The sequence below is a fragment of the Phacochoerus africanus genome, chromosome 12 (assembly GCF_016906955.1).
Source record: "Phacochoerus africanus isolate WHEZ1 chromosome 12, ROS_Pafr_v1, whole genome shotgun sequence".
Classification (NCBI taxonomy): Eukaryota; Metazoa; Chordata; class Mammalia; order Artiodactyla; family Suidae; genus Phacochoerus; species Phacochoerus africanus.
Window position 1 is genome coordinate 31,087,209 of NC_062555.1, and position 26,737 is coordinate 31,113,945.

At 41.9% G+C, this 26,737-nt stretch overlaps 1 protein-coding gene across 1 annotated transcript; it reads left to right on the forward strand.

Annotated features, from left to right (window-relative positions):
- The first annotated feature begins 387 nt into the window (after nucleotides 1-387).
- On the forward strand, nucleotides 388-26,201 carry ZNF367 (zinc finger protein 367). The gene is made up of 5 exons (XM_047755299.1): nucleotides 388-795; nucleotides 15,373-15,523; nucleotides 19,395-19,514; nucleotides 20,553-20,691; nucleotides 25,618-26,201. The coding sequence occupies exons 1-5, from the start codon at nucleotides 388-390 to the stop codon at nucleotides 25,838-25,840; spliced, it is 1,041 nt and encodes a 346-aa protein (XP_047611255.1). The 3' UTR covers nucleotides 25,841-26,201.
- Nucleotides 26,202-26,737: the final 536 nt, after the last annotated feature.

Genomic DNA, 26,737 nt, shown 5'->3' on the forward strand with positions numbered 1-26,737 from the left:
AAATGTAACGCGGGAAAAACTGGAGCAGGGACCCCGGCGGCAGGTTGTTATTTTCGGGGGCTCCGCGCCTCGCGTCCTGCTTTCCTGTCATCGCAACGCGGGCTGCCTGCTGCTTCCCGCGGCTGCAGCCTGCGTTGGGGTACGAAGAGCGGAGGACCGGCCTGACCCAGGGTTGGGGTCCAGCTCCGGCCGCCTGGTGCCAACCGAGCCGTTCCGCTCCTTCGTTGGCCGCGGCGCAGGAAGGTTCCAGGAAACGTCCGCCTGCCATGAGCCGGCGGGACTGAGAGCCGGCAACTCGGAGCAGCGCGGGCTAGCGGAGCGAAGGGCCAGACCCGAGCTCAGGGAGTGTGGCCCACGGCCGCTGGGGCTGCGGATCCGGGTCGGGCAATGATCCGGGGTGTGGAGGCGCCAATGGCGGACAACCCGCCGCAGCCGCCGCCCGTCATCTTCTGCCAGGACTCCCCGAAGCGGGTGCTGGTGTCGGTCATTAGGACGACCCCGATCAAGCCCACATGCGGCGGCGGAGGGGAGCCGGAGCCGCCGCCGCCTCTCATCCCCACCAGCCCTGGCTTCAGCGACTTCATGGTGTACCCGTGGCGCTGGGGTGAGAACGCGCACAACGTGACGCTCAGCCCCGGGGCTGCCGGGGGCGCCGCCTCGGCTGCCCTGCCTGCCGTCGCCGAGCACTCGGGGCTTCGGGGCCGGGGCGCGCCCCTGCCCACCCCCTCGGCCGCCGCCGCCTCGGGAGGTGAGGACGAGGAGGAAGCGAGCAGCCCGGACAGTGGCCACCTCAAGGTAAGCGGCACGGGCTGGCAGGGCGCGGGGCGGCGAGGGCCCGTTAACGGCGCGGCCGGGCAGCCGGCAGCGCCCGCGGACTCGGCGGGTGGGGCGGGGCCGAGTTTAAAACGCGAGGTTGCTCCGCGGCGGCGGGGCGGGGGCGGGTGACAGGACGCTGACGTCACTGCCGCGCGCCAAAAAATTGCTCCTGGGGGGGGCGGGGCTTCAGTCACATGACACCGGCCAGAGGGGGTGGGGAGGCCCAGCAGACCCGAAGCCACTGGTCCGCAGGTGCAGTGGGCTGGCGCGCGGCCTGGGGTCGCGGAGTAATGCGGCCAAGTGGCTCTGCCAGTAGTACCGCAGGCCGCTGGGTCCGCTCTGGCGGAAGCGGGAGAGAAGGGCCGCGGGCCTTGAACTGTTCCTCTGAGTGAGGGAAGGGACAGGTTGCCCAGTTTCTGCTTCATCACCGCAGATACCCCGACCCTGCTAAAGATGCTTTGCTGAGATGGCCGAAGAACAAGAGGGGATTTAGGGGATTCCTCCCCAGCGGGAATTGAGCCCTCGCTGTGTTTCATGCATCCAGCGTACAACTTTGCCAGGTTCTGAGAGCACACAGTGGAATGGGACGCCGTTGTCACAGACCTGGAATTGCTCGAAATCTTACCGGTTTAGAGCTGGGAAGGATGTGACAACCTGGTACAAACCTACAGTTAAGAAATCGGGCAACTGAAGCTTAGAGGGATTGGTGAAGGGAGCTCCCCAAGGTACACAGCTAGGTAGAGTGAGTGCTGGGATTATAGTGGAGTTTTTGTGACTCCTAGACCTGAGCGTGTTTTGGGAGAGTCTGCCTGCTGACATATACTTACTTCTATAGGCTGTAAGTTCAAGGAGTGCCGGGTTTATTTCTTTCTGGTGGACTTACTCGACTTTAATACCTTGCACTCTGTAAATGCTCAATAAATGTGCTCACTTAAGTATTTGTGTAATGAATGCTGCTAATATAAGGTTAATATTCAGGCTCAAATTGTTAAATGGCTGTATAAGATGAGCAGTTTGCTAAAGGTGAAAAACAAGTCATCTTGGAATAAGTACATCTGTATACTGTATAAATTGAAACAAGTTAGGTTATCATTTTACACGCAAGAGCAAAGATGTTGAAACTCCGTTTGGAGCCCAGAGGAAATTGAGACACTTTGTTACTAATGTCATTGTTATTGAAGAAACAGAAAATTATAAAACCATGTGCCTGACAAACTTCAACGCTGAAGCTGCACTTCAGTAAAAATTTGAAAGCGCAAGCATTAGAAATACTCATAATAGTGCTGAGTTTGTAAACACATTGTGCCTTCTCTAGGCAGTCCTTAGTGAGATGGCTGAGTATCCTAGATATTTTTTGTGTGTGTGTTAACGTATTTACATATTTAGTACTTAAAAAAACCCAACATAGTTGGCTATATAGCTGATAGAATCTAAAATACATACATGCACAAATACTTGTGGAAGATTTTGCATCTATTCTTAATCATAACTGAATCTAATTTTGGGTTATCGAAGAAAATTGATGTTTCCACAGATAAGTGAACTCTATAGGTGTGTGTTTTTGTTTTTGGCCTGAAACAGGCTTATCATCATACAAACCTTCTATAAAAGTTGCTTAATAATGCATGGATTTGAATTTTACTTCCACTTTGTCTACCTTTTTTCAGAGGTAAAACATACCTCAGATTCTGAAGAACATGTAAAAATGAAAAGGCTTTTATTTTTTATTTTATTTTATTTTTGTCTTTTTGCCATTTCTTGGGCCGCTCCCACGGCATATGGAGGTTCCCAGGCTAGGGGTCTAATTGGAGCTGTAGCTGCCAGCCTACGCCAGAGCCACAGCAACGCAGGATCCGAGCCGCGTCTGCAACCTACACCACAGCTCACGGCAACGCCGGATCGTTAACCCACTGAGCAAGGGCAGGGATCGAACCCGCAACCTCATGGTTCCTAGTCGGATTCGTTAACCACTGCGCCACGACGGGAACTCCGAAAAGGCTTTTATATATTTCACTTTTTTTCCCTCCCCACAGTCATTCATACTCTAACTGTTTCATGTTATTACATGGAATGATTTTAACTTGTCCTTTTATCCATGAGGCAGTCCAAGTACAGCTCCAAAAATTCATTCATTTATCTGGAATATACCTTCATTTCAGGAAGTTTCCTAGTTTGATCTGTGATCCGTATATTCCAGACTGCAGATAGGGAGTTTCAGTAATTTGTTTTGCTTCTCTAAGGTGCTTGCATTTCTCTATCTCCTTAAGCTTCATAGGTAAATCATGCTGATTGAGTCTGCTCACGTTTTAGGAAGAGGGGAGACACATTTGTAAAATAGATGCTGCCAGTAACATGCGTCCTTAACCCCCATCTCACTCCCTTCGCTAACCTGGGTTAAAGGCAATAGCTGTGGATTTGAAAACAACATTTTCATTCATTTACTCTCTCTTTGTTCCCACTGCTCCCAAAGGAGGCGTTAACATTTAAGTCCTGCACGCTTGGTGTCAGCTCTTGCATGTTTTCTTGTTGTTCTGGCCCAACACTGCCTCCCCTGCCTGAGGCAAGAACATCCATCACCTACCAACTTGTTTTGGCCCCTCATCAAAAGATTGTTTAGTACTATTGGGATAATTGGGATGTAATTCTATATATCAGCACTATCTCTTCAAATTCTGGAAGGGAAGAGAGCAGGTCTCTTTTCCCTCTGCCATAAGATAGTCCAGGCCTCCACATATTGTGCCTTTGTGCCCTCTACTAAGACTGCATATATGAGATTACTTCACTCTGGAGCCAGTGTGGCTTGGCTTCTCTGCATATCCTCAGGTACCATTCACCCTTCAGGACCTGCCAGCTGCCTATCCCTTTTCCCCTTTGGATGACTGAACACTTTTCGATATCTAGGCTGCACATAGCCTTACAAATAGCTGATTAGTACAGAGCAGTTATTGATCACCACCGTGTTTAAACATAACATCATGTTAACATGTTATATGAACGTAGTGGCCATCATTTATTATTTATTTCTTTGCAGAGCAAACTACCAGGCTCTGTAGGGTTGAGAGTTCTGAATTCTTTAATTTAACTTGTTTCTGAATTCTTTAATTCTGAATAATACAACCATATACTGGTAAGGCTTCACTAAGTGCATTCTTAGTGAGGGTTCTGAATTCTTTAATTTACCTTGTTTCCCTGATGAAAAAGAATGACTTAGAGTCTCCAAGATTAAGTTTAGGAGGCATCATATGATAAGTAGCGGAACTGATTGGAACATTTAGAACCCTTGCTCTTGATCTGCATATACATAATTGCTTCTGAGTATATCATGTGTGAGATGCCTTGAGTGGTTTATTATTTTTTAAATATTAAGAAGATGCAAGTAGACTTATGAAATAGATGCATAACCACCTATATCTCAATTGAGATGCTTTGCGGGAGTACGCACAGTATAATAGACAGATGCAAATTAAGACTTGGAAAGTTGTTCGGAGAGGTCAAGGTGGGGAACAGTTAGGAAGCAGATATGTGAGCTGTAGGAAATTAGGATCTAAACCTGAGTTAAAAAGGGAAATAAGATCATTTACTTTTTTTTTTTTTTTTGGTCAAGGTGCCTCCCTCAGATCTGTTTTTCTTTTCCCTCTAGGTTGTGTTTGTACACTTTATTTGAATTTTATTGCATAAAAAATGTGTCAAGGATTTTTCTTTTTTTTTAATTAAGTTTGAATATAACTTTTTCTGAAGCCTAGGTAAGTGTGTACATTATTCTAAGTGGCTTGAGAAACAACTCAAATTTTATTAAATAACTTTTAAAACTGAAAAACTTTTAACAGGAAATGTTTTAGAGAATACTTTCAAAATCACTAACCTATCTTCTGGAGGTACTGAGATTGCATTTTTCAATGCAAATCTTTTTGACAATTTTAATCATTTTGCTTCTTTCTAGTAGCTAACTTTGCAGCAGTTGCCACATAATTGCAATAGGAGGTCACAGAATTTCTTTTTGACTTTTTTTTATTAGCTGAAAGGTGTTCTGTAGTCATCTATTTGGGGTACTAGATGATGCTTTGCTTAATTTTCTTAGTTGAAAGAATGCACTTAGTGAAGTCTTACCAGTATATGGTTGTATTATATTGTATTTTTCAGCTCTTTCTTTCTCTTTTGGAAAATGTAAATATGTGGTTTGTAGCTGAAACAAGATCTTAGAGTTACTGGAAAGCAGTCAAATGGTTAAAAAAAGTTGTTGTTTTTCAGTATTTCCCCCCACTATTAAGCATGCTTGTTAATGCTTTTTTAACCAGAAACAGAGAAAATAGTAATATATACTGTTAAAATTTTGATACTAGATAACTAATCAAGAAGCAGAGAAAATAGTAATGGATACTGTTACAATTTTGATACTAGATAACTAATCGGTTATTTCAAATTGTAATAGAGTCAACAGTATATTTTTATGTATTTAAAAAAATGTTAGGAAAATGATCCTTTCGTGAAAGTGGAGTTGTTATCACTAAAGTTTTTAATTAACCTTATTGCATGTTCCATTTCTTTCTTAACAGACTCCATCACCTGCATTTTGAGAACAAAATTTAAAATTAATTCATGATAAAATCATAACCAGCAACATTTTATATAGCTACTGTGGAGAATTTATGATATCTTTATCCCATCAACAAATGTTTATTAACAGTGTGCCTGAGTCAGTTAGCTTAGGCTAAAGCATGCTCCAGAATGCAACCTCAAAATCCCAATCAGCAAGGCTTGTGTTATGAATCCTTTGAAGGTTAGCAGCAGGTGTGCTCTGCATCCTGTTCATTCTGAGACCCAGAAGGAACATCCTCTTCCTGGGACATGGGGTTCTAAAGGCAGAGAGGAAAGAAATGGTAGAACCTCACGCTGGCTTTTGAAGGCTCAGAAGTCACACATGCAATTTCCATTCGCTTTTTATTGACTAAAGCAAGTTCTGTGGCCAAGTTGACCTCACTGGGCCCACAGTGAGGGAGGGAGAGTGAATATTTTCACAATAATACAATCCGCTACAGTGTTTTCCCACATTCTTTTTTCTTTTTTTCCGTTTGTGACAAGAAACATGTAACATAAGATTTGCAATCTTAACCATTGTTAAGTATTAACTATATGAACATTGTTGTGTAATAGAGCTCCAGAATTGTCTTGCGAAATTGAAACTCTATACCCATACATATGGAGCCCCCCCTTTCTCCCTCTCTATGGCCCCTGGCAAACATCATTCTGCTTTCTATTTCTGAGAGTTTGACCATTTTGGATAAGCAGGATCATGTAGTGTAGTATTTGTCTTTTTGTGACTGCCTTATTGCACTTAGGATAATGTCCTTGAGGTTCACCCATGTTATAGCATATGACAGAACTGCCTTCGTTTTTAAGGCTGAATCATATCATGTTTTTTTAATTCATGCTTTTTTTTTTTTTAGGGTTATACTCGAGGCATATGGAAGTTCCCAAGCTAGGGGTCAAATTGGAGCTGTAGCTGCTGGCCTATGCCACAGTCACAGCAATGCCAGATCCGAGCCACATCTGCAACACCAGATCCTTAGCCCACTGAGCGAGGCCAGGGGTCGAACCTGCGTCCTCATGGATACTAGTCAAGTTCATGATGGGAACTCCTCTTCATGCATCTGTCAGTGTTTAGGTTGCTTCTACCTCTTGGCTATTGGGGGAAATAGATTTTAATGTCTAAGATTTAAAAATTTTTTTTTCCTTTTTTGGCCATACCCATGGCATACAGAAGTTTCCCGGGCCAGGGATCAAGTTTTTTTTATGGCATACGGGAGTTTCCTGGGCCAGGGATCTAATCCATGCCACAGCACTGACAATGCCAGATCCTTAAGCCACCGAGTCACCAGGGAACTCCAGGATCTATGAAGTTTTAAAACTGACTTATCCTATAAGATAACTTATCCATGTTGAAATAGAGCTTTTCTTTCAAGGTGAAAATTGATCGAAGGGAATTTTGCTGAAGCTTATTATCAAGGTTTCAGGCTGATGTTTTTTAAGCTTTGGGAAGGCTTTAGGTTTTTGTACTGAGAGCAGTAAAAACATCTTTGGGTTTGGATGTAGTTGTACATGATCCTTTTGTGGTTTTTTTTCCTTATGATACTTTTATGATTTTTTTCCCATATAACTTGTATGTGTCAAAATTTAACTTACCTGGGAGTTCCCATCGTGGCTCAGTGGTTAACGACTCCGACTAGGAACCATGAGGTTGCAGGTTTGATCCCTGGCCTTGCTCAGGGGGTTAAGGATCCGGTATTGCCATGAGCTGTAGTGTAGGTCGAAGACGCAGCTCGGACCTGGCATTGCTGTGGCTGTGGTGTAGGCCGGCAGCTACAGCTCTGATTAGACGCCTAGCCTGGGAACCTCCATATGCCATGGATGTGGCCCTAGAAAAAGACAAACAAAGAAACAAAACACAAAAACTTAGCTTACCTGGGAAGAAAATTTTTTTCCAAGTAAATGCTTATTTTAGACTAGTTTTAGATATATAGAACTGTTAAGACAGTACAGGGAGTTCCTGTAAACCACATAGCCAGTTTCCCCCACTGCTAGCTGTGAGATATTAGCAATGGGGGATGTTAGTGTGAGATGTTACATTTGTTATAATTAAGGGACCAAATTGACACATTATTATCAACTAAAGTCCATAGTATGTTTAGATTTATTTTTTAAAAATTGAGCTGAAATTCACATAGTATAAAATTAACCATCCTAGGGAGTTCCTGTTGTGGCACGAATCCGACTAGGAACCATGAGGTTTCGGGGTTGATCCCTGGCCTCACTCAGTGGTTTAAGGATCCCTGAGCTGTGGTGTAGGTTACACACACGGCTCGGATCTGGCTTTGGCTCTGGTGTAGGCCAGTGGCTGCAGCTCCAATTAGACCCCTGGCCTGGGAACCTCCATATGCTGCGGGTGCAGCCCTAAAAAAGGACAAAAGACAAAAAAAAAAAACCCTTAAAATATTACATTTATTAATTCACAGTGTGGTGAAATCACCTGTATCAAGTTCCAGAACATTTTCATCACCCCAAAAGAAAGTCCTGTATTCATTAAGTAGTTACTCTTTTTCTTCTACAGGCAGTCTCTGAAATATACCATTCCATTTGCTGTCTTTATGGATTTACCCATTCTGGACATTTCATTAGATAGAGGCATATAATATGTGGCTTTTTCTGTCTGGCTTCTACTTAGTGTACTGATTTTGAAGTTTATCCACCTTGTAGCATGTATCATTTCTATGGCTGAACAAATTTTGTTTATATATATTTCATTGTGAATGTATATGTACCTAAGTGTATAACATATATCACACTGTTAGACTTTTCTACAGTGACTAAACCACTTTATAGTCTTACTAGCAATGAATGAAGGTTCCTATTTCTCCACATTCTTGCCAAAAAAAACCCCTTTTATTTCCCACTTATTTTCCTTTTCCTTTTCTTTCTTTTTTTTTGGCTATAACATAGTTGGTGTGAAGTGGTATCTCTCTCTCTCTTTCTCTTTTTAAATTAAGGTCCCTCCCCCCACCCCTTAGGGCTTTACTGAGATATAATTGATCTCATTGTGGTTTTGATTTGCATTTCCCTAATGACTAATGCTGTTGAGCATCTTTTCATGGGCTTGATGGCCACTTGCATAACTTCTTCGGAGAAATGTATATTCAAGTCCTTTACCCATTTTTAAATTGGGTTGTCTTTTTTTTTATCGTGTTGTAAAAGTTCTTTATATATTCCGGATACTAGAACTTTATCTCTGATAAATGATTTGCAAATATTAGATCCCGGTCTGTTGTTTCTTGATAATGTCCTTTGACACACAGATGTTTTTAAAGTTAACTGCAGTTTATTGACTCTTTTGTTGCTTATGTTTTTGGTGCCACATCTAAGAATCTACTGCCAAATCCAAGGTCATGAAGATTTATTCCTATTTCCTTTTAAGAGTTTTAAAGTTTCGGCTCTGACATTTTGGAATATGATGCATTTTGAGTTAATTTTTTTGTATATTGTTTGAAGTACAGGTCCATTTTAGTTCTTTTGCAGGTAGAAATCCAGTACTTCAAAATTATTTGTTGATGAGCTGTTCTTGCCCCATTGAGTGGTCCACTCTTATTGAAAATCAGTTGACCATAGAATAAAATTTTTTTTCTTGATTCTCAATTTTTTTTTTTGTCTTTTTGCCATTTTTCTTGGGCCGCTCTCGCGGCATGTGGAGGTTCCTAGGCTAGGGGTTGAATCGGAGCTGTAGCCACTGGCCTACGCCAGAGCCACAGCAACGCAGGATCCGAGCCGCGTCTGCAACCTACACCACAGCTCACGGCAACGCCGGATCGTTAACCCACTGAGCAAGGGCAGGGACCGAACCCGCAACCTCTTGGTTCCTAGTCGGATTCGTTAACCACTGCGCCACGATGGGAACTCCGTGATTCTCAATTTTGTTTCTTTGGCCTATATGGCTTTCCTTATGCCAGTACCAGATTGTCTTAATTGCCATCGCTTTATAGTAGGCTTTATAATAGGGAAGCATGAGTCCTCCTGCTTTCTTCTTTTAAAATGTTGTTTTACCTATGTAGAGCCTCTTGAAGTTCCATGAGTAGAGGATTGCTTTTTCCATTTTTGCAAAAAAGGCCTTTGGAATTTTAATAGGGATTGCATTGAAGATGTAAATCTTTGGGTAGCACTGGTATCTTATATTAAGCCTTCTAGTCCAAGAAATGTATCCCATAAGTTTTAATATGTTGTGTTTTTATTTTCATTTGTGTCAAAGTATTTTCTAACATTCCATGTTATTTCTTCTTTAACCACTATTTGTTTAAGAGTGTGTTTAATTTCCACACATTTATGAACTTTCAGGTTGTTCATCTGTTACTGATGTATAGTTTCAGTATGCTTGTGTAAGAGGTTTTGGATTATTTCAATCTTTTGAAATGTATGGATAATTGCTTTGTGGCCTAACATATGGTCTATCTTGGGGAATGTTCCATGTGCACTTGAGAAAAATGAATATTGTGCTGTTTCTGTGTGGAATGTTCTGTATATGTCTGTTAGGTATAGCTGGTTTATAGTGTTAAGTTTTCTGTGTCTTTGTTGGCCTGTCTGTCCTATCCGTTAGTTGAAAGTGAAAGTCTTGAGCTATTTTTGAACTCTTTCTCTTTTCAATTCTGCTTATTTTTGCTTCATACATTTTGAGGGCTCTGTTGTTAGGTGTGTATGTGTTTATAATTGTGACCTCTTTTTCTACCCTCTCACTTTTAAAATGTATTTGTGCTTTTGAATCTATAGTGAGTTTCTCCTAGATAGAATATAGGTGGCTCATTAAAAAAAAAAAAATCCATTCTGACAATCTCTGCTTCTTACTTGTAGAAATTAATCTATATATTTAAAGTGTTTACTTATAAGGAAGAACTGCTGTCTTGTTGTTTTCTGTGTCTTATATGTTACATTTCTCAATTCTTCCATTATTGTCTTTTGGGTTTGATTTTTTTTTTTAATAGTGTACCACATTCTTTCCTTTCTTGTTTCCTTTTCTGTTTGTTTTTAGTGGTTACCCTGGAAATTTCAATTAGCTTCTTAAATGTAAAACAATCTATTTTGAGTTAATACCACCTTAGCTTCAGTTATACAAAAATTCTACTCCTGTACAGCTCTGTTCCTCTCCCTTTTTGTTACTGTTGTCACAGTTACATCTTATATTGTGTTCCCATTAACAAAAATTTATTAATTTTAAAATACGTGTGGCATTTGTCTGTGTGTGTGTGTGTGTGTGTGTGTGTGTGTGTGTGTGTCTTTTTAGGACAGAACCGTGGCATATGGAGTTTCCCAAGCTAGGGGTTGAATCGGAGCTATAGCCGCCAGCCTAAACCATAGTGCCAGCAATGTGAGATCTGAGCTGCATCTACAACCTACACCATAGCTCACGGCAATACTGAGAGAGGCCAGGGATCAAACCTACGTCCTTATGGGTGCTAGTCAGATTTGTTTCCTCTGAGCTGTGGTGGAAACTCTGCATTTGTCTTTTTTATAGGAAAGAAAAGAGGAGTTATAAACCCAAAATATAGTATTTCTGGCTTATGTAGTTACTTAGTGTTGTTTATTTCTTTGTGTGGCTTTGAGTTATTGTCCTGCGTCCTTTCATTTTTGCCTAAAGAACTAACTACCTTTAGATTTATTGTAGGGCAAGTCTGCTAGCAATGTACTCCCTTAGCTTTTATCTCTCTGGGAATGCTTAATTCCTCCCTCATTTTTGAAAGATAGTTTTGTTGACTGTAAGATGACCGCTTGATTTTTTTTTTTTTTTACCCCTTTCAGCACTTTAAATGTGTCTTCCCATTGATTTGTATTGTTTTGCCTAAAAAATCAGCTGTTAATCCTTGAGGATTCATATGTGTAGTGAGTGAACTGCTTCTCTCTTGCTGCTTTCTAGAGTCTCTCTTTGTCTTTGGCTAGTTTGATTATGTCTCTGCATGTGTTTCTCTTTGTGTTTATTCCCCATGAAGCTGACTGATGATCTTGGGTGTCTTAACAAATTTGGGAAGTTTGCAGCCATTATTTCTTCAAATATTTTTGCTGCCCTTTTCGCTCTTGCCTGCTGGGTCTCCAGTTGTGTGCATGTTGGTATGCTCGATGCTGTGCTGTTCCTCCAAAATTCACACATTGAGGAGTTCCCGTCGTGGCACAGTGGAAACAAATCCAACTAGGAACCATGAGGTTGCAGGTTCGATCAATGGGTTAAGGATCTGGCATTGCTGTGAGCTGTGGTGTATGTTGTAGACACGGCTCATATCTGGCATTGCTGTGGCTGTGGTGTAGGCTGGCAGCTGTAGCTTTTATTGGACCCCTACCCTGGGAACCTCCATATGCCACAAGTGTGGCCCTAAAAAGCAAAAAAAAAAAAAGAAAGCCTAGCAAAAAACCCCAAAATTTTGTGCATTGAGATCCTGACCCCTAAAGATGATGGTGTTAGGAGGTGGGGCCTTTGGGTCCATGGGGTGAAACCCTCATGAATGGAATTAGTGCCTTTATGAGGACACTGCAAACAGGTGCTGGCTGTGAACCAGAAAGTAGTCCTTCAGGTGACCGTGCCAGCACCTTGATCTCGGACTTCAAAACTCTAGAGGTGTGAGAAATAAATTTCTGTTGTTTATGAGTTACCTCAACTGTGTTATTTTATTATAGCATCCCAAATGGACCCATAAGACACTTGATGTCCTATAGGTGTCTTAGGCCCTTTTAATTCCTTCCTCTTTCTGTCCCTCAGACTGGATAATTTCAGTTGACCTATTTGTTGATCCCTTCCTCCTGCCCGTTCAAATCTGCCATTAAGACTCTGTAGTGATTTATTTTCATTTCAGTTTTGGGATTTTTTTACACCCAGAAATTCAAGACTGTTTTTTAAAAAAATATTCCAGTTAATATAGCGATGTGGCAGGTTAAGGATCCAGCATTGTTGCAGCTGTGGCGTAGGTTGCAGCTGTGGCTCATATTCAGTCTCTGGTCTGGGAACTTCCATATGCTGTGGGTAGTGGCCGAAAATTTTTTTTTTGTTTCTTTATTTACAGTCTCTGTTGAAATAGTGTTTTTCTGGTTTTCTTTTGTTTGTTCTTTGTCCATGGTTCCCATCACCTCTTTTAGCATGTTTAAGACAGTTTATTTAACATCTTTGTCTAGTAAGTCCAGTGTTGGCTTCTTCATGGTCTGTTTCTATTCTCCTGCGTATAGGCTATAGTTTTGTCTTTGCATGCTTTGTAATATTGTGTTGAAAACTGGATGTTTTGAATATTATAGTGTAGTAACTCTGGAAGTCAGATACTTCTCTCTCCTCAGGGTTTGCATTTGTTGTGTGCTATGGTTTGTGGCTTGTTGACTTTTTTTTTTTTTTTGTCTTTTAGGGCCGCATTGGCAGCATATGGAGGTTCCCAGGCTAGGGGTCCAATTGAGCTATAGCTGCCGGCCTAGACCAGAGCCACAGCAACTCGGGATCTGAGCCACGTCTGTGGCCTCACCACAGCCCACAGCAACACAAATCCTTAACCCACTGAGCTAGGCCAGGGATCGAACCCATGTCCTCATGGATGCTAGTTAGGTTTGTTTTGAGCCACGATGGGAACTCCAGTTTGGTGATTTTTCTAAACTGTTTTTCTAAGCTGTATTCTTCGTTGTGTTCATTTTCCGAAATCGGTTTCTTTAGCTTGTGGTCAGCTCCTATTTTGAGAGATTTCCCTGAATGCTTGGACAACTCCTTCTTCCCTGCAAAAAAAGGAAAAAAAAAAAAAGAAGAAGAAGAAAAGGAGGAAAGAAAAGGGAAACTTTTTCTAACTGTGCAGAATGGCTCTGTGCTATGGCTTTTCATGTATGCTTAGTCAGACCACTGACAACTGTCTTGGCCTTCATTTCCTGCTTGTGTTGAGCCTAAAGATTAGCCAGAGGTGCAAGCTTAGGTTCTTTTCAGGTCTTTTATTTGTTTATTTTTTATTGAAGTATAGTTGATTTAAAATGGAGTTCCCATTGTGGCTCAGCAGTAATGAACCTATGAGGATGTGGGTTCAATCCCTGGCCTTACTCTGTGGGTTAGGGATCCAGTGTTGCTGTGAGCTGTGATGTAGGTCACAGACACGGCTTGGATCTGATGTTGCTGTTGTTTGGTGTAGGCTGGTGGCCACAGCTCTGATTCGACCCCTAGCTTGGGAACTTCCATGTGCTGCAAGTGTGGCCCTAAAAAAAAAAAAAAGAAAAAAAGCAAGCAAGAAAGAAAAAATAAAATGTTTCAGATGTACAACAAAGTGATTCAGTTTTATATATATGTATTTTATATACATACATACATACATACATATATTCCTTAGATTCTTTTCAATTATAGGTAATTATAAGGTATCAAATATAGTTCCCTGTGCCATACAGTAGTAGGTCCTTGTTCATCTAGTTTCTATATAGTGGTGCGTATCTTAAATTCTCAATGTATCCCTCTCCCCTTCCCCCTTTTTCGGGTCTTTTCTGAGCATGCTTCCTGCCCTGGGCAAGTGTGTGGCTTCCTAAAGTCCCACGTTTAGGATATGTGGGCACTTTTCAATGCCCTAATTTCCCAAAGAAATTATCTCCCCAACTTTTCCTCCCAGTCTTTTGGTATGTCTATGTGCCTTAGTTGAAATCTTTTCCTCCAGGTGGCGGCAAGTCATTACTGGCCTATTCTCAAGGTTTTTGAGAGATGCCCTTTCATGTAGCTCCTTTTCTGCCCAGAGAGATTTCTGAGTTAGGCCAAGAAAAGACAAGCCTCTTGCGTTAGACCTTCAGGTAGCCCCCAGGCTGGTCAAAATAACACACACAGTTATTTCAGAATAAAGTCTTCTCCCTTCTCTCTTGAACCAGGGTCTAGGTTTCCACACTGAGAATGAAGGTCTTCAAAGACCACTGCAGGGAGGGAGAGGTCCAAGGGCAGTAAAAAGCACGACAAAGCTTTCCTTCTCTGTTATGTTGCCTTTTTCTTGATCGAGTGTTTGCTGTGTTGCTATAAATCTCTGATTAGTTTTTGGAGTTGTGGCAGAGCTGATTCTGACAGTTTTTGCCCAATTTTTCAGTGATCTGTGGAGGGATGGACCCTTAGAACTACCTATTCTGCCATTTCAGTGATGTCACTCAGAAAGATTTTATTTTATTTTATTTTATATTTATTTAGTCTTTTTAGGGCTGCGCCTGGAGCATATGGAGGTTCCTAGTCTAGGGGTCGAATCGGAGCTGTAGCTGCTGGCTTATATACTGCAGCCACAGCAATGCCAGATCTGAGCTGCATCGTTGATCTATACCACAGTTCACGGCAACGATAGATCCTTAACCCACAGATCGAGGCCAGCGATGGAACCTGCATCCTCATGGTTGCTAGTCAGATTCGTTTCTGCTGAACCATGACAAGAACTCCCAAGAAAGGTTTTAAAAAAGTATTTACAAGCATACCTTGAAAATCTTGTGGGTTCAGTTGCAGACCGCTGCAAAAAAGCCAGTACTGCAGTAAAGCCAGTCACGTGAATTTTTGGGCCATAAAAATTTGTTTACACTATACTGTAGTCTCCTAAGTATGCAATAGCATTATGTCTTAAAACAAGATGTGCAGGAGTTCCCATTATGGCTCAGCGGTAATTTACCTGGCCTTGCTCAGTGGGTTAAGGATCCGGCGTTGCTATGAGCTGTGGTGAAGGTCACAGATGTGGCTCAGATCTTGCATTGCTGTGGCTGTGATGTAGGCTGGCAGCTGTAGCTCCGATTTGATCCCGAGCCTGGGAACTTCTGTATGCAGTAGGTGCAGTTCTTAAAAAAAAAAAAAAAAAAGTACTTACCTTAATTAAAAAACACTTTATTTCTCAAAAACACACATCATCTAATAACACAGGGTTACTACAAATCTTCAATTTGTAAAAATGCAGTTTCTGCAAAGTACAATAAAGTGAAACCTCATAATAAATGAGGTATGCCTGTATTACGTTTTGCTTTAATGAGTAGACTCCGAAAACTTATCTTAATGTTTATACAAATTGTTAACAGGATGGAATCCGACGTGGCAGACCCAGAGCGGATACTGTGCGGGATTTAATCAATGAAGGAGAGCATTCGTCCAGCAGAATCCGTTGTAACATCTGTAATAGGGTGTTTCCAAGGGAGAAATCGCTCCAGGCGCACAAAAGGACTCATACAGGTAGGTTGAGCAAATTTTAGAGAATCCCAAAAGTGATACTTTACTGAAAGCTCATTTGATGTTTGGGCCTCTAAGTTAATTTTTTAGTTGCCTTTCATTTCCTTATTGTAAAGTTTTTAAAACAGGTACTGTGTTGGTCAGTTTCTCTTTTGATGGGAGGAAGAATGGTTTTCTGATCATTGTCATCATGTGACTTAGAAAGTTATCATGGTAATTAATGCAGTTGTCACAGGAATGTTACTACTAAATTTGGTATTTTACCTGATAGGCCCTTAAGCTGTCTAATTGCCAAAATGTAATTGTAGGCCAAATCCTAAATCAATAATTGTCAAGTTTTTAATAGAATTTCTAGATTCTTCTGTGTGCTATCAGAGTATTTGACCTAACCATTAAATCTAAGGTGAAGCATAATTTTTCAGAATTAAATGTATTATAGGCAGCTATCCTAAGACTGTTATACGTCTTTATTTGTGGAGAAAAGTTATATTTGCATTTAAAATGCTATACAGAGAGCTATATATATGTCATATGGGTGTGTGTGTGTATGTATATATATGGGGAGGGGAGGGCCTTGTTCTTTCCATAGAGAATGCTGGCCCCAGAAGAAGGAGCCTAATAATTATGCCAAATAATTTATGGATGAGGAAATGGAAGCACCCAAGGAAACCAGTTACTACTGACTTACAACTTCTGATACCATTAACTCTTGAACTACACTGGCCAGTATAATAGCACATGTGGCTACTGAGCACTTGAAATGTGGCCTGTCTAAATTGAAATAAGCAGTATGTGTAAAATATATTTAGGAGGGTAAACAATGACCCTGATAATTTTTTTTTTTGCCTTTTCTAGGGCCGCTCCCACAGCATATGGAGGTTCCCAGGCTAGGGGTCCAATCGGAGCTGTGGCCACTGGCCTACACCAGAGCCACAGCAATGCTAGATCCGAGCCACGACTGCGACCTACACCACGGCTCATGGCAACGCTGGATCGTTAACCCACTGATTGAGGCCAGGGATCGAACCTGAAACCTCATGGTTCCTAGTCGGATTCGTTAACCACTGCGCCATGATGGGAACTCCATTTTTTTGGGATATTTATTATAAATTGAAATAAAATTTTAGATATATTGGGTTAAATAAAGTACATTATCAATTAACTTCCCCTGTTTCATTTACTTTGTTAATGTAACTACTAGAAGTGGTTCTCATTTCTATTTCTCTTGGGCATTATTGGTCTAGAACTTGTGCTTTTAACCCTTAGTCCCCTATTTGTTCCTCTATATTTGTTTCTTTTTATCTTTCAGTTTTTGAAAAGATACATTTTAATAACATGTTAGAATACCATTTTCTTAGCTAAATCCCTGAAAAGGGGTAAAATGTAATTTTTTTTTTTTTTGGTTTTTTTAGGGCTGCCCCTGCGGCACACAGAAGCTCCCAGGCTAAGGGTTGAATTGGAGCTGTAGCTGCTGGCCTAAGAGCACAGCCATAGCAATGCCAGATCTGAGCCATGTCTGCAACCTACACCATTGCTCACAGCAATGCCAGATCCTTAACCCACTGAGCGAGGCCGGGGGTCAAACCCACATCCTCATGGATGCTAGTTGGATCTGTTACTGCTGAGCCACAATGAGAACTCCTTGATTCATTATAAACTAAGGTGGCCAAGAGGTTTTGACTTTTGCGAATCTGATTTTTGAGAATTTTTATATTTTTTACAATCTGCTTACTCTGAAATAACTCCAAGTAAGTGGTTCACAGCTGTAGAGTACATGTTGCCAGTGTAGATAACATTCAAGGCCAGATGGCATCATCAAAAGGTCCCAGTCCTGAATTAACCACTAACCCACTGTGTGTCACCCAGTACTTCCAGGCGTACCACGCAGTATACCCGGAACTGAGCCCAAGATCTCCATGGTATAGCTATGCTGTAATAGTGTATGCTTTTGAAAAGGTTTTCTCCTACTATTTTCAATAACTGTATCCTATGCTTTATTAAGTTGTGTCTGACTCTCCCATTCATTTAGTGCATTTCTTTCTTTCTTTTTTACTTTTTAAGTCGGCCATTGTATGCAGTGGCTTCATGTGGGATCTCAGTTCCCAGACCAGGGACAGCACCTTTGCCACAGCAGTGAAAGTGCTGAATCCTAACCACTAGACCACCAGGGAGCTCCTCATTTAGTACATTTCTAAATAATGAGGAATTTGTGGAAAACTCATTACTGTTCTTTGAATCATATTGGAAGAACGAGTGTATAATTCTTGAACAAAGAAAGTTTATTCAAAAAATAAGTTTAGGAGTTTCTGTTGTAGCTCAGTGGGTTACAAGAAATAGTTTAGTGGTTTCAAGAAATAAGTTTAGGAGTTTCTGTTGTAGCTTAGACCCACCATTGTCTCTCCCCTCGACATTGTTGTGAGGATGCAGGTTCGATCCCTGGCATCCCTCACTGGATTAAGGATCCTGCATTGCTGCAAACTATGGTGTAGGTCACAAATGGCAGCTTGGATCTTGTGTGACTGTGGCTGTGGCATAGGCTGGCGGCTATAGGTTTGATTTGATCCCTCGCCTGGGAACTTCCATATGCTGTAGGTGTGGCCTTAAGAAAAAAAAGAAATAAGTTTAATTATGATTATCAACCTTTTCGAGTACTTGCTTGAGCTAGCCCTGTGTTGTGTATAGGAGTTGAAATGGAGGACCAGGTGTTATGTATAAGAAGAGTACCATGGCAGTTCCTGTTGTGGCTCAGCTGTAATGAACCCAACGCGTAAGCACGAGGATGTGGGTTCGATCCCCAGCCTCACTCAGTGGGTTAAGGAAGCAGCATTGCCATGAGCTGCGGTGTAGATCGCAGACATAGCTCGGATCTGGCATTGCTGTGGCTGTGGTGTAGGCTGGCAGCTGCAGCTATGATTCGACCCCTAGCCTGGGAACCTCCATATGCCATGGGTGTGGCCCTAAAAAGACAAAAGAAAGAGAAGAGTACCATGATACATAAACAACATAGGACACCAAGTTAGCGAAGGGATATGTAGCTCAGTCATTTGGAGGTCAGGAGGAGGTAGGAGAAGTTTCACTGAGCGCCTGCTGGAGTGGAAAGATTTGAATGGGCAGAAAAGATAGGGATTTCAAGGAGCAGGTGATGGGGTACTGCCTCATAGCCGGAATGACTCTCTAGGAGGAAAGTAAAGATAAATCCTGTCCCCTAACCCAGTAGCTACAGTGCATATATTAAGGGACCATTTAAAAGTCAGCAGAGGAGTTCCCATTGTGGCTCAATGGAAACGAATCTGACTAGCAGCCATGAGGATGCAGGTTCCATCCCTGGCCTTGCTCAGTGGGTTAAGGATCCAGCATTGCCTTGAGCTGTGGTGTAGGTTGCAGATGCGGCTTGAATCTGGCGTGGCTGTGGCTGTGGCTGTGGCATAGGCTGGCAGCTCTGATTCCACCCCTAGACTAGGAAACTCCAGGAGTACTATGCAGGGAGAGAGACTAGAAGCCTGCTAGGCTTGGAACCGAAGGGCTTCCATTCTGACCAGGAGACATGGCAGTGAAAAAGCAGGAGTGGGAGGCTTTTCAAAGAAGCTGCAAGAGCTGACTGTTTGAATCGTGGGGAGAAAAAAATACAGGATAAGCCACAGATGATAACTTCAAGGATTTGAACCCGGGAACCTAAAAGGCTCAAGGCCTAAAGCATATTATTGCTTCCAACTGAACAGCTGCTTGATTCCATGGGAGTGCTGTCCTTGGCACCTCCACCTGCAGCTCTGTAGGGGCTGTGACATGTTGTTCAGAGTCATGAATCTCTCTCCCTGCCCCTTGCCTTTCTCACTTTTATTGTCTCAGAAGTAATGTATAACATCCATCTGCTTAGGTGAGCGACCCTACCTGTGTGACTATCCAGACTGTGGAAAAGCCTTTGTTCAAAGTGGACAGCTCAAAACCCATCAGCGTCTTCACACCGGAGAGAAACCTTTTGTTTGTTCAGAAAATGGTATGATGTTAGGAGTTAAGTTTACGGGCTAACCTGTTGTGGGTTGAAAGTTAAAAAAATATCTTTTGCTTGCATTTTGGGGGGAGATTTTTCATGAAGATTTTATAGAGCCTCATCGTATGTTTTCTTCCTTGCTAACTGGGATCCATGCTCAATTTCTGGGAAGTGATTAATTTAAAAAAACTTATTTTTTAGATAAAAATCTTCAAGGGCAGTTAAAAAATGCTATATCCAGTTTTGTTGTCAGTAAGAAAAAAAAATCTGTAAAAGTAAACGTAGCCTTTAGAGTAGGCTTTTACTTTGGTTTTAAACTATTAAACTGAAGGAAGCGCATTATGGTCTAAATTTGCAGTACAGGAGGGGCGGTGGTGGGGTGGATTTTACCATCTCAACACTGCTGTTTTTAATAATTTCTTAACATTTTTCTTAAGTGTTTTTTTTTTTTTTTTAACCACACCTTCTTAAGATGTTTTTCTTATGTGTATCTTTACACTATTGTATTTGAAATACAATGTACTTTTGTTCTGTTTCTCCCTGGTCTTCCTGCTATTGTCAGTTGCTACAAGTGTAGCATCTAGTGGATTTGCCTCAGCTCCTACACCTGGTGATTGCCTCAATGTTAGATATGGAGTATTTGTTTTAAAATTTGCTTGTTACGAACGTGAGGGGGCATGTTTTCTTACTTAAAGCTTTGTTCACCCTTTGGGATGTTTTTAAATGGTAGATTCCAAGAATGAGATTCCCGAGTCAGAGGTTTTGAACATTTTCGTGACTTGTGCTAATAAATCACTTTCCAGTGGGCTGGAATGCATTTATTTACATGGTGATGACCAGGAGGTGAAAGAGCTGTCTTTACATTTCTCTCAGTAGCATTGATAATACCATGCTTAGGGTACTATTTTTTTTCTTCTTCTCCGAGTTACAGAATGCTAAAACTCATCATCTTAATTGACTCTTCCGAAATACCAGTGAAGCTGAGTATTTTCCATCTCTGCTGATGTCCAGATTCTGATCAGTGTTTCCTTCTGTGTTTTGAAGGCTGCCTAAGCAGATTCACCCACGCAAACCGCCACTGTCCGAAGCATCCTTATGCCAGGCTGAAGCGAGAGGAGCCTACAGATGCTCTCAGTAAGCCCCAGGCTGTGGACAACCAGGCTGCCGCTGAGTGGTTGGCAAAGTAAGCCTCTGTTGCAGAATATTGTCTAGTGTAGGGGTTGATATCGGGGGCTTTGACAGTTCTCTCAGTTTAAATAAGTTGCTTTTATACACATTTTATAAAATAACTGGAAATGGCACTTTATTTCCTTAAACCCACAGAATTGTTGGGAGTTGTATTTGGATCTGTGGGTGATAGAAAACTACTATATGATATTAATTAGTCTGAGTGCCCAGACCACGGTTTATCTTAAAAGTAAGAGTTTACGCCACTTGAAAAGTATGTTGTATATGTATTGTATTTTGTTTGTCATTAGTGTCAACCCTCTTCATTTTCTTTATATTGGATTTAGATATGTGTTGATTATGATAGGGATAGAAACTATAGAGTCTCTTCTTTTTTTTATGATTTTTATTGTTTCCATTATAGTTGATTTACTGTGTTCTGTCAATTTCTACTGTACAGCAAAGTGACCCAGTCATACATATATATATTCTTTTTCTCACATTATCCTCCATCATGTTCCATCATAAGTGACTAGATATAGTTCCCTGTGCTGTACAGCAGGATCTCATTGCTTATCCATACTACATGCAATAGTTTGCATCTGTTAGCCCCAAACTCCTAGTCCATCCCACTCCCTCCCCTTCCCCCTTGGCAACCACAAATCTGTTCTCCAAACCCATGAGTTTCTTTTCTGTAGAAAGGTTCAATTGTGCCGTATATTAGATTCCAGATATAAGCGATACATATGGGATTTGTCTTTCTTTGACTTACTTCACTTAGTATGAGAGTCTCTAGTTCCATCCATGTTGCTGCAAATGGCATTATTTTATTCTTTTTTATGACTGAATAGTATTCCATTGTGTATATATACCACATCTTAATCCATTCATCTGTTGATGGACATTTGGGTTGTTTCCATGTCTTGGCTATTGTGAATAGTGCTGCAATGAACATATAGGTGCATGTATCTTTTTCAATGAAAGTTTCATCCGGATATATGCCCAGGAGTGGGATTGCTGAGTCATACAGTAGTTCTCTAGTTTTCCGAGGTACCTCTATACTGTTTTCCATAGTGGTTGTACCAATTTACATTTCCACCAGAAGTGTAGGAGGGTACCCTTTTCTCCACACCCTCTCCAGTATTCATTAGAGTTTCTTCTAAAGTAAAATCCCCCAAAGCATCCAGTTTAGCTTTTTTTTTTTTTTTTTTTAATGGCAACAAGGAGACTAGTATAAAACATTTTTCTCTAAGGATATTTTGAGTTAAGGAGTCATCTATTGCATACACACCAGCAACAGGTGACTGTACCACTCCCTAGCTTCACTGGCTTCCTCTGCACTTAGGATAAAGTCTAGAGTCCCTCACTTTGTGGATGTGGCTCTACCTCCCTCCAGCGACGTGACTGTCTCCGGCCACCTGGGCTCCTTGTCTCTCAACACCACTATCTGCTGTTTCCAGGCCTTTGTGTTCCCTTCCCTCTTCATTTAGCTCCTCTGCTCATTCTTCATTTCTTTCTTTCTTTTTTTGTCTTTTTGCCTTTTCTAGGGCCACTTCTGAGGCATATGGAGGTTCCCAGGCTATGGGTCGAATCGGAGCTGTAGCCACCGGCCTACGCCAGGCCCACAGCAACGTGGGATCCGAGCCATGTCTGCGACCTACACCACAGCTCACAGCAACTCGGATCCTTAACCCACTGAGCAAGGCCAGGGATTGAACCCGCAACCTCATGGTTCCTAGTCGGATTTGTTAACCACTGCGCCACAACGGGAACTCCCATTCTTCATTTCTTATTCAGGTTAAACATCACTTCAGGGAGTTCTTCCCTAGCCTGCCCACTACCCCCCCAAAACCAGAGAAGGTTATTAAACCCACTTGATAGATGCTTGTATAACAAAATGTATGTTCCTTCTCAAAACCTCCATCCCACATTTATTTTATTTGCTCAGTGGCTGTCTTCCCTGGGGATGGTCAGCAGGGGTTATATTTGTCTGGAGCACTGCCTCGCTTCCTTCCTCCCTCTTTCTCCTGGTTGGCTCATTATCTTTCATTTTGCCCAAGCCAGAAACGTATTAGTCATTCTTGTGTTTATCGTCTTTTCTTCCCATCTACTCACTGACTGACCTATGGATTCTACTTCCTTAACAACTCTCACATTCAACCACTTCAGTCTCCTCAGCACATTCTCTATGCTGCCGCCAGCGGGGTCTTTCTAAAATGCTAACATGATTCTCAGTATGAAGCCTAAGCCCTTTCTTGCATCATTCTAAGCTTTTTGTTAGCTGATCTCTGCTGACCCTGCTAAACTTACCTTTTGCTTATTTTCTTTTTCTAGTTGTCCTTCAAGTCATACTGAACTGTTTGTATTTCTCTTTTTATGCTGCTGAGTATTGTCAAAACTCTTCCAGTTTGAATAGTCTGGATTTCTTGAAATCTGGTAGTTGTATTATTTTTTTATATGTAAATTTAAAACAGCTTTGTTGAAGTATAATTGGCACACAATACATCATTCACATTTAAAGTGTTTATACAAATTATTTTGATGCATTTTGACATATGTAGACACCTGTGAAACCGTCATCACAGTCACGCTAATGAGCATACCCATCACTGTCACAAGTTCCCTCAAGTCCCCCCCCCCCTTTTTTTGTCTTTTTGCCTTTTCTAAGGCCACTCCTGCAGCATATGGAGGTTCCCAGGCTAGGGGTCGAATAGGAGCTGTAGCTGCCGGCCCAAGCCAGAGACACAGCAATGCCAGATCTGAGCTGCATCTGCAACCTACACCACAGCTCATGGCAACTCTGGATCCTTAACCCACTGAGCAAGGCCAGGGATCAAACCTGCAACCTCATGGTTCCTGATCGGATTCGTTAACCACTGAGCCACGACGGGCACTCCCCTCATGTCCCTTTGTAATCCATTGTTCCTGCATCTCTTTGCCCTCCTCTCCAAGCAACACTGATCTACATTCTTTTTTTTTTTTTTTTTTTTAAATTTAGGGCCATGCCTGTGGCATGTGGAAGTTTCCAGGCTAGGGGTTGAATTGGAGCTGCAGCTGCCAGCCTATACCTCAGCCACAGCAACGCCAGATTCGAGCCACATCTACAACCTACACCACAGCTCATGTCAGCGCTGGATCCTTAACCCACTAAGTGAGGCCAGGGATCGAGCCCACATCCTCATGTATACTAGCCGGGTTTGTTACCCCTCAGCCACAGCGGGAACTCCTGATTTACTTTCTGTCACTATAGTTCAAATTTTCTAGAGTTTTATGCAAATGGAATCGTACAGTGTGTTCTCCTGTTTGTCTGGCTTCTTTCAGTCAACATAATTATTTTGAGAGTCTTAATGTTGTTGCATGTATCAGTTTATTCCTTTTTATTGCTGTGCAGTAATCTCTTGTATGGATGCACCTCTACTTGTTTACGCATTCACCTCTTGATGGGCCTTTAGGTCATTTTGGCTATTACAAATAAAGCTGCCATGAACATGAATATATAAGCCTTTGAATGGACTTTTTTTTTTTTTTGGTCTTTTGTCTTTTTTGTTGTTGTTGTTGTTGTTGTTGTTGTTGCCATTTCTTGGGCTGCTCCGATGGCATATGGAGGTTCCCAGGCTAGGGGTGGAATCGGAGCTGTAGCCACCAGCCTACGCCAGAGCCACAGCAACGCAGGATCCGAGCCGCGTCTGCAACCTACACCACAGCTCACAGCAACGCCGGATCGTTAACCCACTGAGCAAGGGCAGGGACCGAACCCGCAACCTCATGGTTCCTAGTCGGATTCGTTAACCACTGCGCCACGACGGGAACTCCTGAATGGACATTTTTATAAATAACAGTACTGTCATTTAAATATACTTTTCTTTGGTTATCAAAAGGTGGACCATCTGCATTTTCTCTTACAAATAATCAGTCGACTGTATAATAGAATAATGAGAGTACTCTGAAATTTTTGAGTAAGCTCTGTGTGTTCCCCATTTTAACCCATTTTTCACATTTTATGGGTTTAAACTTTCTCCTAGTTAACTCTGTGAGACACTCTCATCCATTTCCAGATAGGATAAATAGTTTTCTAATGATTATTCTACTCTTTCTATAGTTTAATGACAAAACCATGAGATCAGAGAGTTGAGGAGGAGACCCAGAAGGGCCACTTGATTTTGGAAATCTGAACAAATCCTTCAACTTTCTGAACATGAAATGTTTTTCCTATGTTATAGGAAATACTTGTAATATATGTGAAATTCACTTTATAGCTTTATAAGCTGAAATACCTGAGATAAAATAACACTGTAGTAAAGACCCCTGTCCCTTCTTTTTTCTTTGTTGTCTTTTTAGGGCCGCACTTGCAGCATATAGAGGTTCCCAGGCTAGGGATGGAGCAGGAGTGGTAGCTGCTGGCCTACGCCACAGCCACAGTAGCATCAGATCTGCAGGGCATCTGAGGCCTACACTACATATAGCTCACGGCAACACTGGATCCTTAACCCACTGAGCGAGGCCAGGGATCCAACCTGCATCCTTATGGATACTAGTCAGATTCGTTTCCGCTGAGCCCCAAGGGGAACTCCCCCCCCACGCCCGCCTTCCCTTTTTTTTTTTAAAAAAGAAAAGTGGGAGTTCCCGTCGTGGCGCAGTGGTTAAGGAATCCGACTAGGAACCATGAGGTTGCGGGTTCGGTCCCTGCCCTTGCTCAGTGGGTTAATGATCCGGCGTTGCCCTGAGCTGTGGTGTAGGTTGCAGACGCAGCTCGGATCCCGCGTCGCTGTGGCTCTGGCGTAGGCTGGCGGCTACAGCTCCGATTCGACCCCTAGCCTGGGAACCTCCATATGCCACAGGAGCGGGAAATAGCAAAAAGACCAAAAAAAAGAAAAGAAAAGAAAAGTGAACATTGGCGAATGTTACATATCCTGTATAACCAATGTGGCTGCATTTCATACAGGTATTGGGAAACACGAGAGCAGCGTACCCCCACCTTAAAAGGAAAGCTGGTCCAGAAGGCCGATCAGGAGCAGCAAGACCCCCTGGAGTACCTTCAGTCTGATGGGGAAGATGACGAAAAAAGTGGTGCCCAGCGGCGGCTCCAGGAGCAGCGGGAGCGCCTGCACGGAGCCCTGGCTCTCATCGAGCTCGCCAACCTGACTGGAGCGCCACTCCGTCAGTAGCCTGAGCACTGACTCTCCCACTGTACAAAAGTACTGCCCGGCGTACTTAAAAAGTAGATCCTTGGGCATAAGCTAAAGCACCTTATTTGCTTATCATAGGCTGCTATTCTGTAGAAATTTATGAAGAATGTCATTGCCCCAGAAGTTGGGGTGAGAGAGAATTGCACTTTTTTTGTACGGTCATGGATTTGTTGTAAAGTTTAAAATATTTTGTAAATATGGGATTTCTAGTACAGGGTAGAATACTACATATTGTGGGAAGCTAGATTTTGCAAGTTTAAGGCATTCATTGGAAGCAGTTCTCACAGGAAGCACTTTCTGAGTAAGACACTTGTATGGAGAAAAAAAAAAAAGAGAGAGAGAGAACATGGTACATGTAGCCAAAGAAGGTTTAAATAGATTATTTATAAGATCATTTTAAACAATGTATAGTAGTATGTTTAACAATACTGTAAACACTGAAGCAAGCAAGAAAGTATAAGATATGTGTGTAAGATATATATTTTTAAATTGCAAAATAGTGTGCTAAAAATGGAAAACTGACTGTTTTGGAAGACTTTCTAACTTATGGACCTTGGAAGAAAATAGATATTTGAAGAGCTTGGTAAGATGAACAGCAGTTCAGCATTTTCAAAATTGGAGTTAAGTCAGCCTTATTTTATCTTTCTGAGGCTTTACAACTTGCTATGATGTTTCGGCTTGAAAGCACTTGTCATCCCCTAGCTTGGTAACTTGGGAACTTTTGCACATTTCATATTTCTCATTTGCTGAAATTGAATGATTAATCTTGCAAAGTCTAGGTAATGTGGTAATTGGTTTTTTTTTTTTTTTTTTTTTTAATGTAATGGGCCCTGTAATGAGATTTGGCACTTGGATTTTAATTAATGAAAGGGACAC

Bases quoted from the DNA above. Each gene is read 5' to 3' on its own strand.
- ZNF367 (XM_047755299.1), top strand. From the start codon at position 388: ATGATCCGGGGTGTGGAGGCGCCAATGGCGGACAACCCGCCGCAGCCG. The intron at 15,524-19,394 runs GTAGGTTGAGCA...CCATCTGCTTAG, and splicing joins GCACAAAAGGACTCATACAG to GTGAGCGACCCTACCTGTGT. The intron at 20,692-25,617 runs GTAAGCCTCTGT...CATTTCATACAG, and splicing joins GCCGCTGAGTGGTTGGCAAA to GTATTGGGAAACACGAGAGC.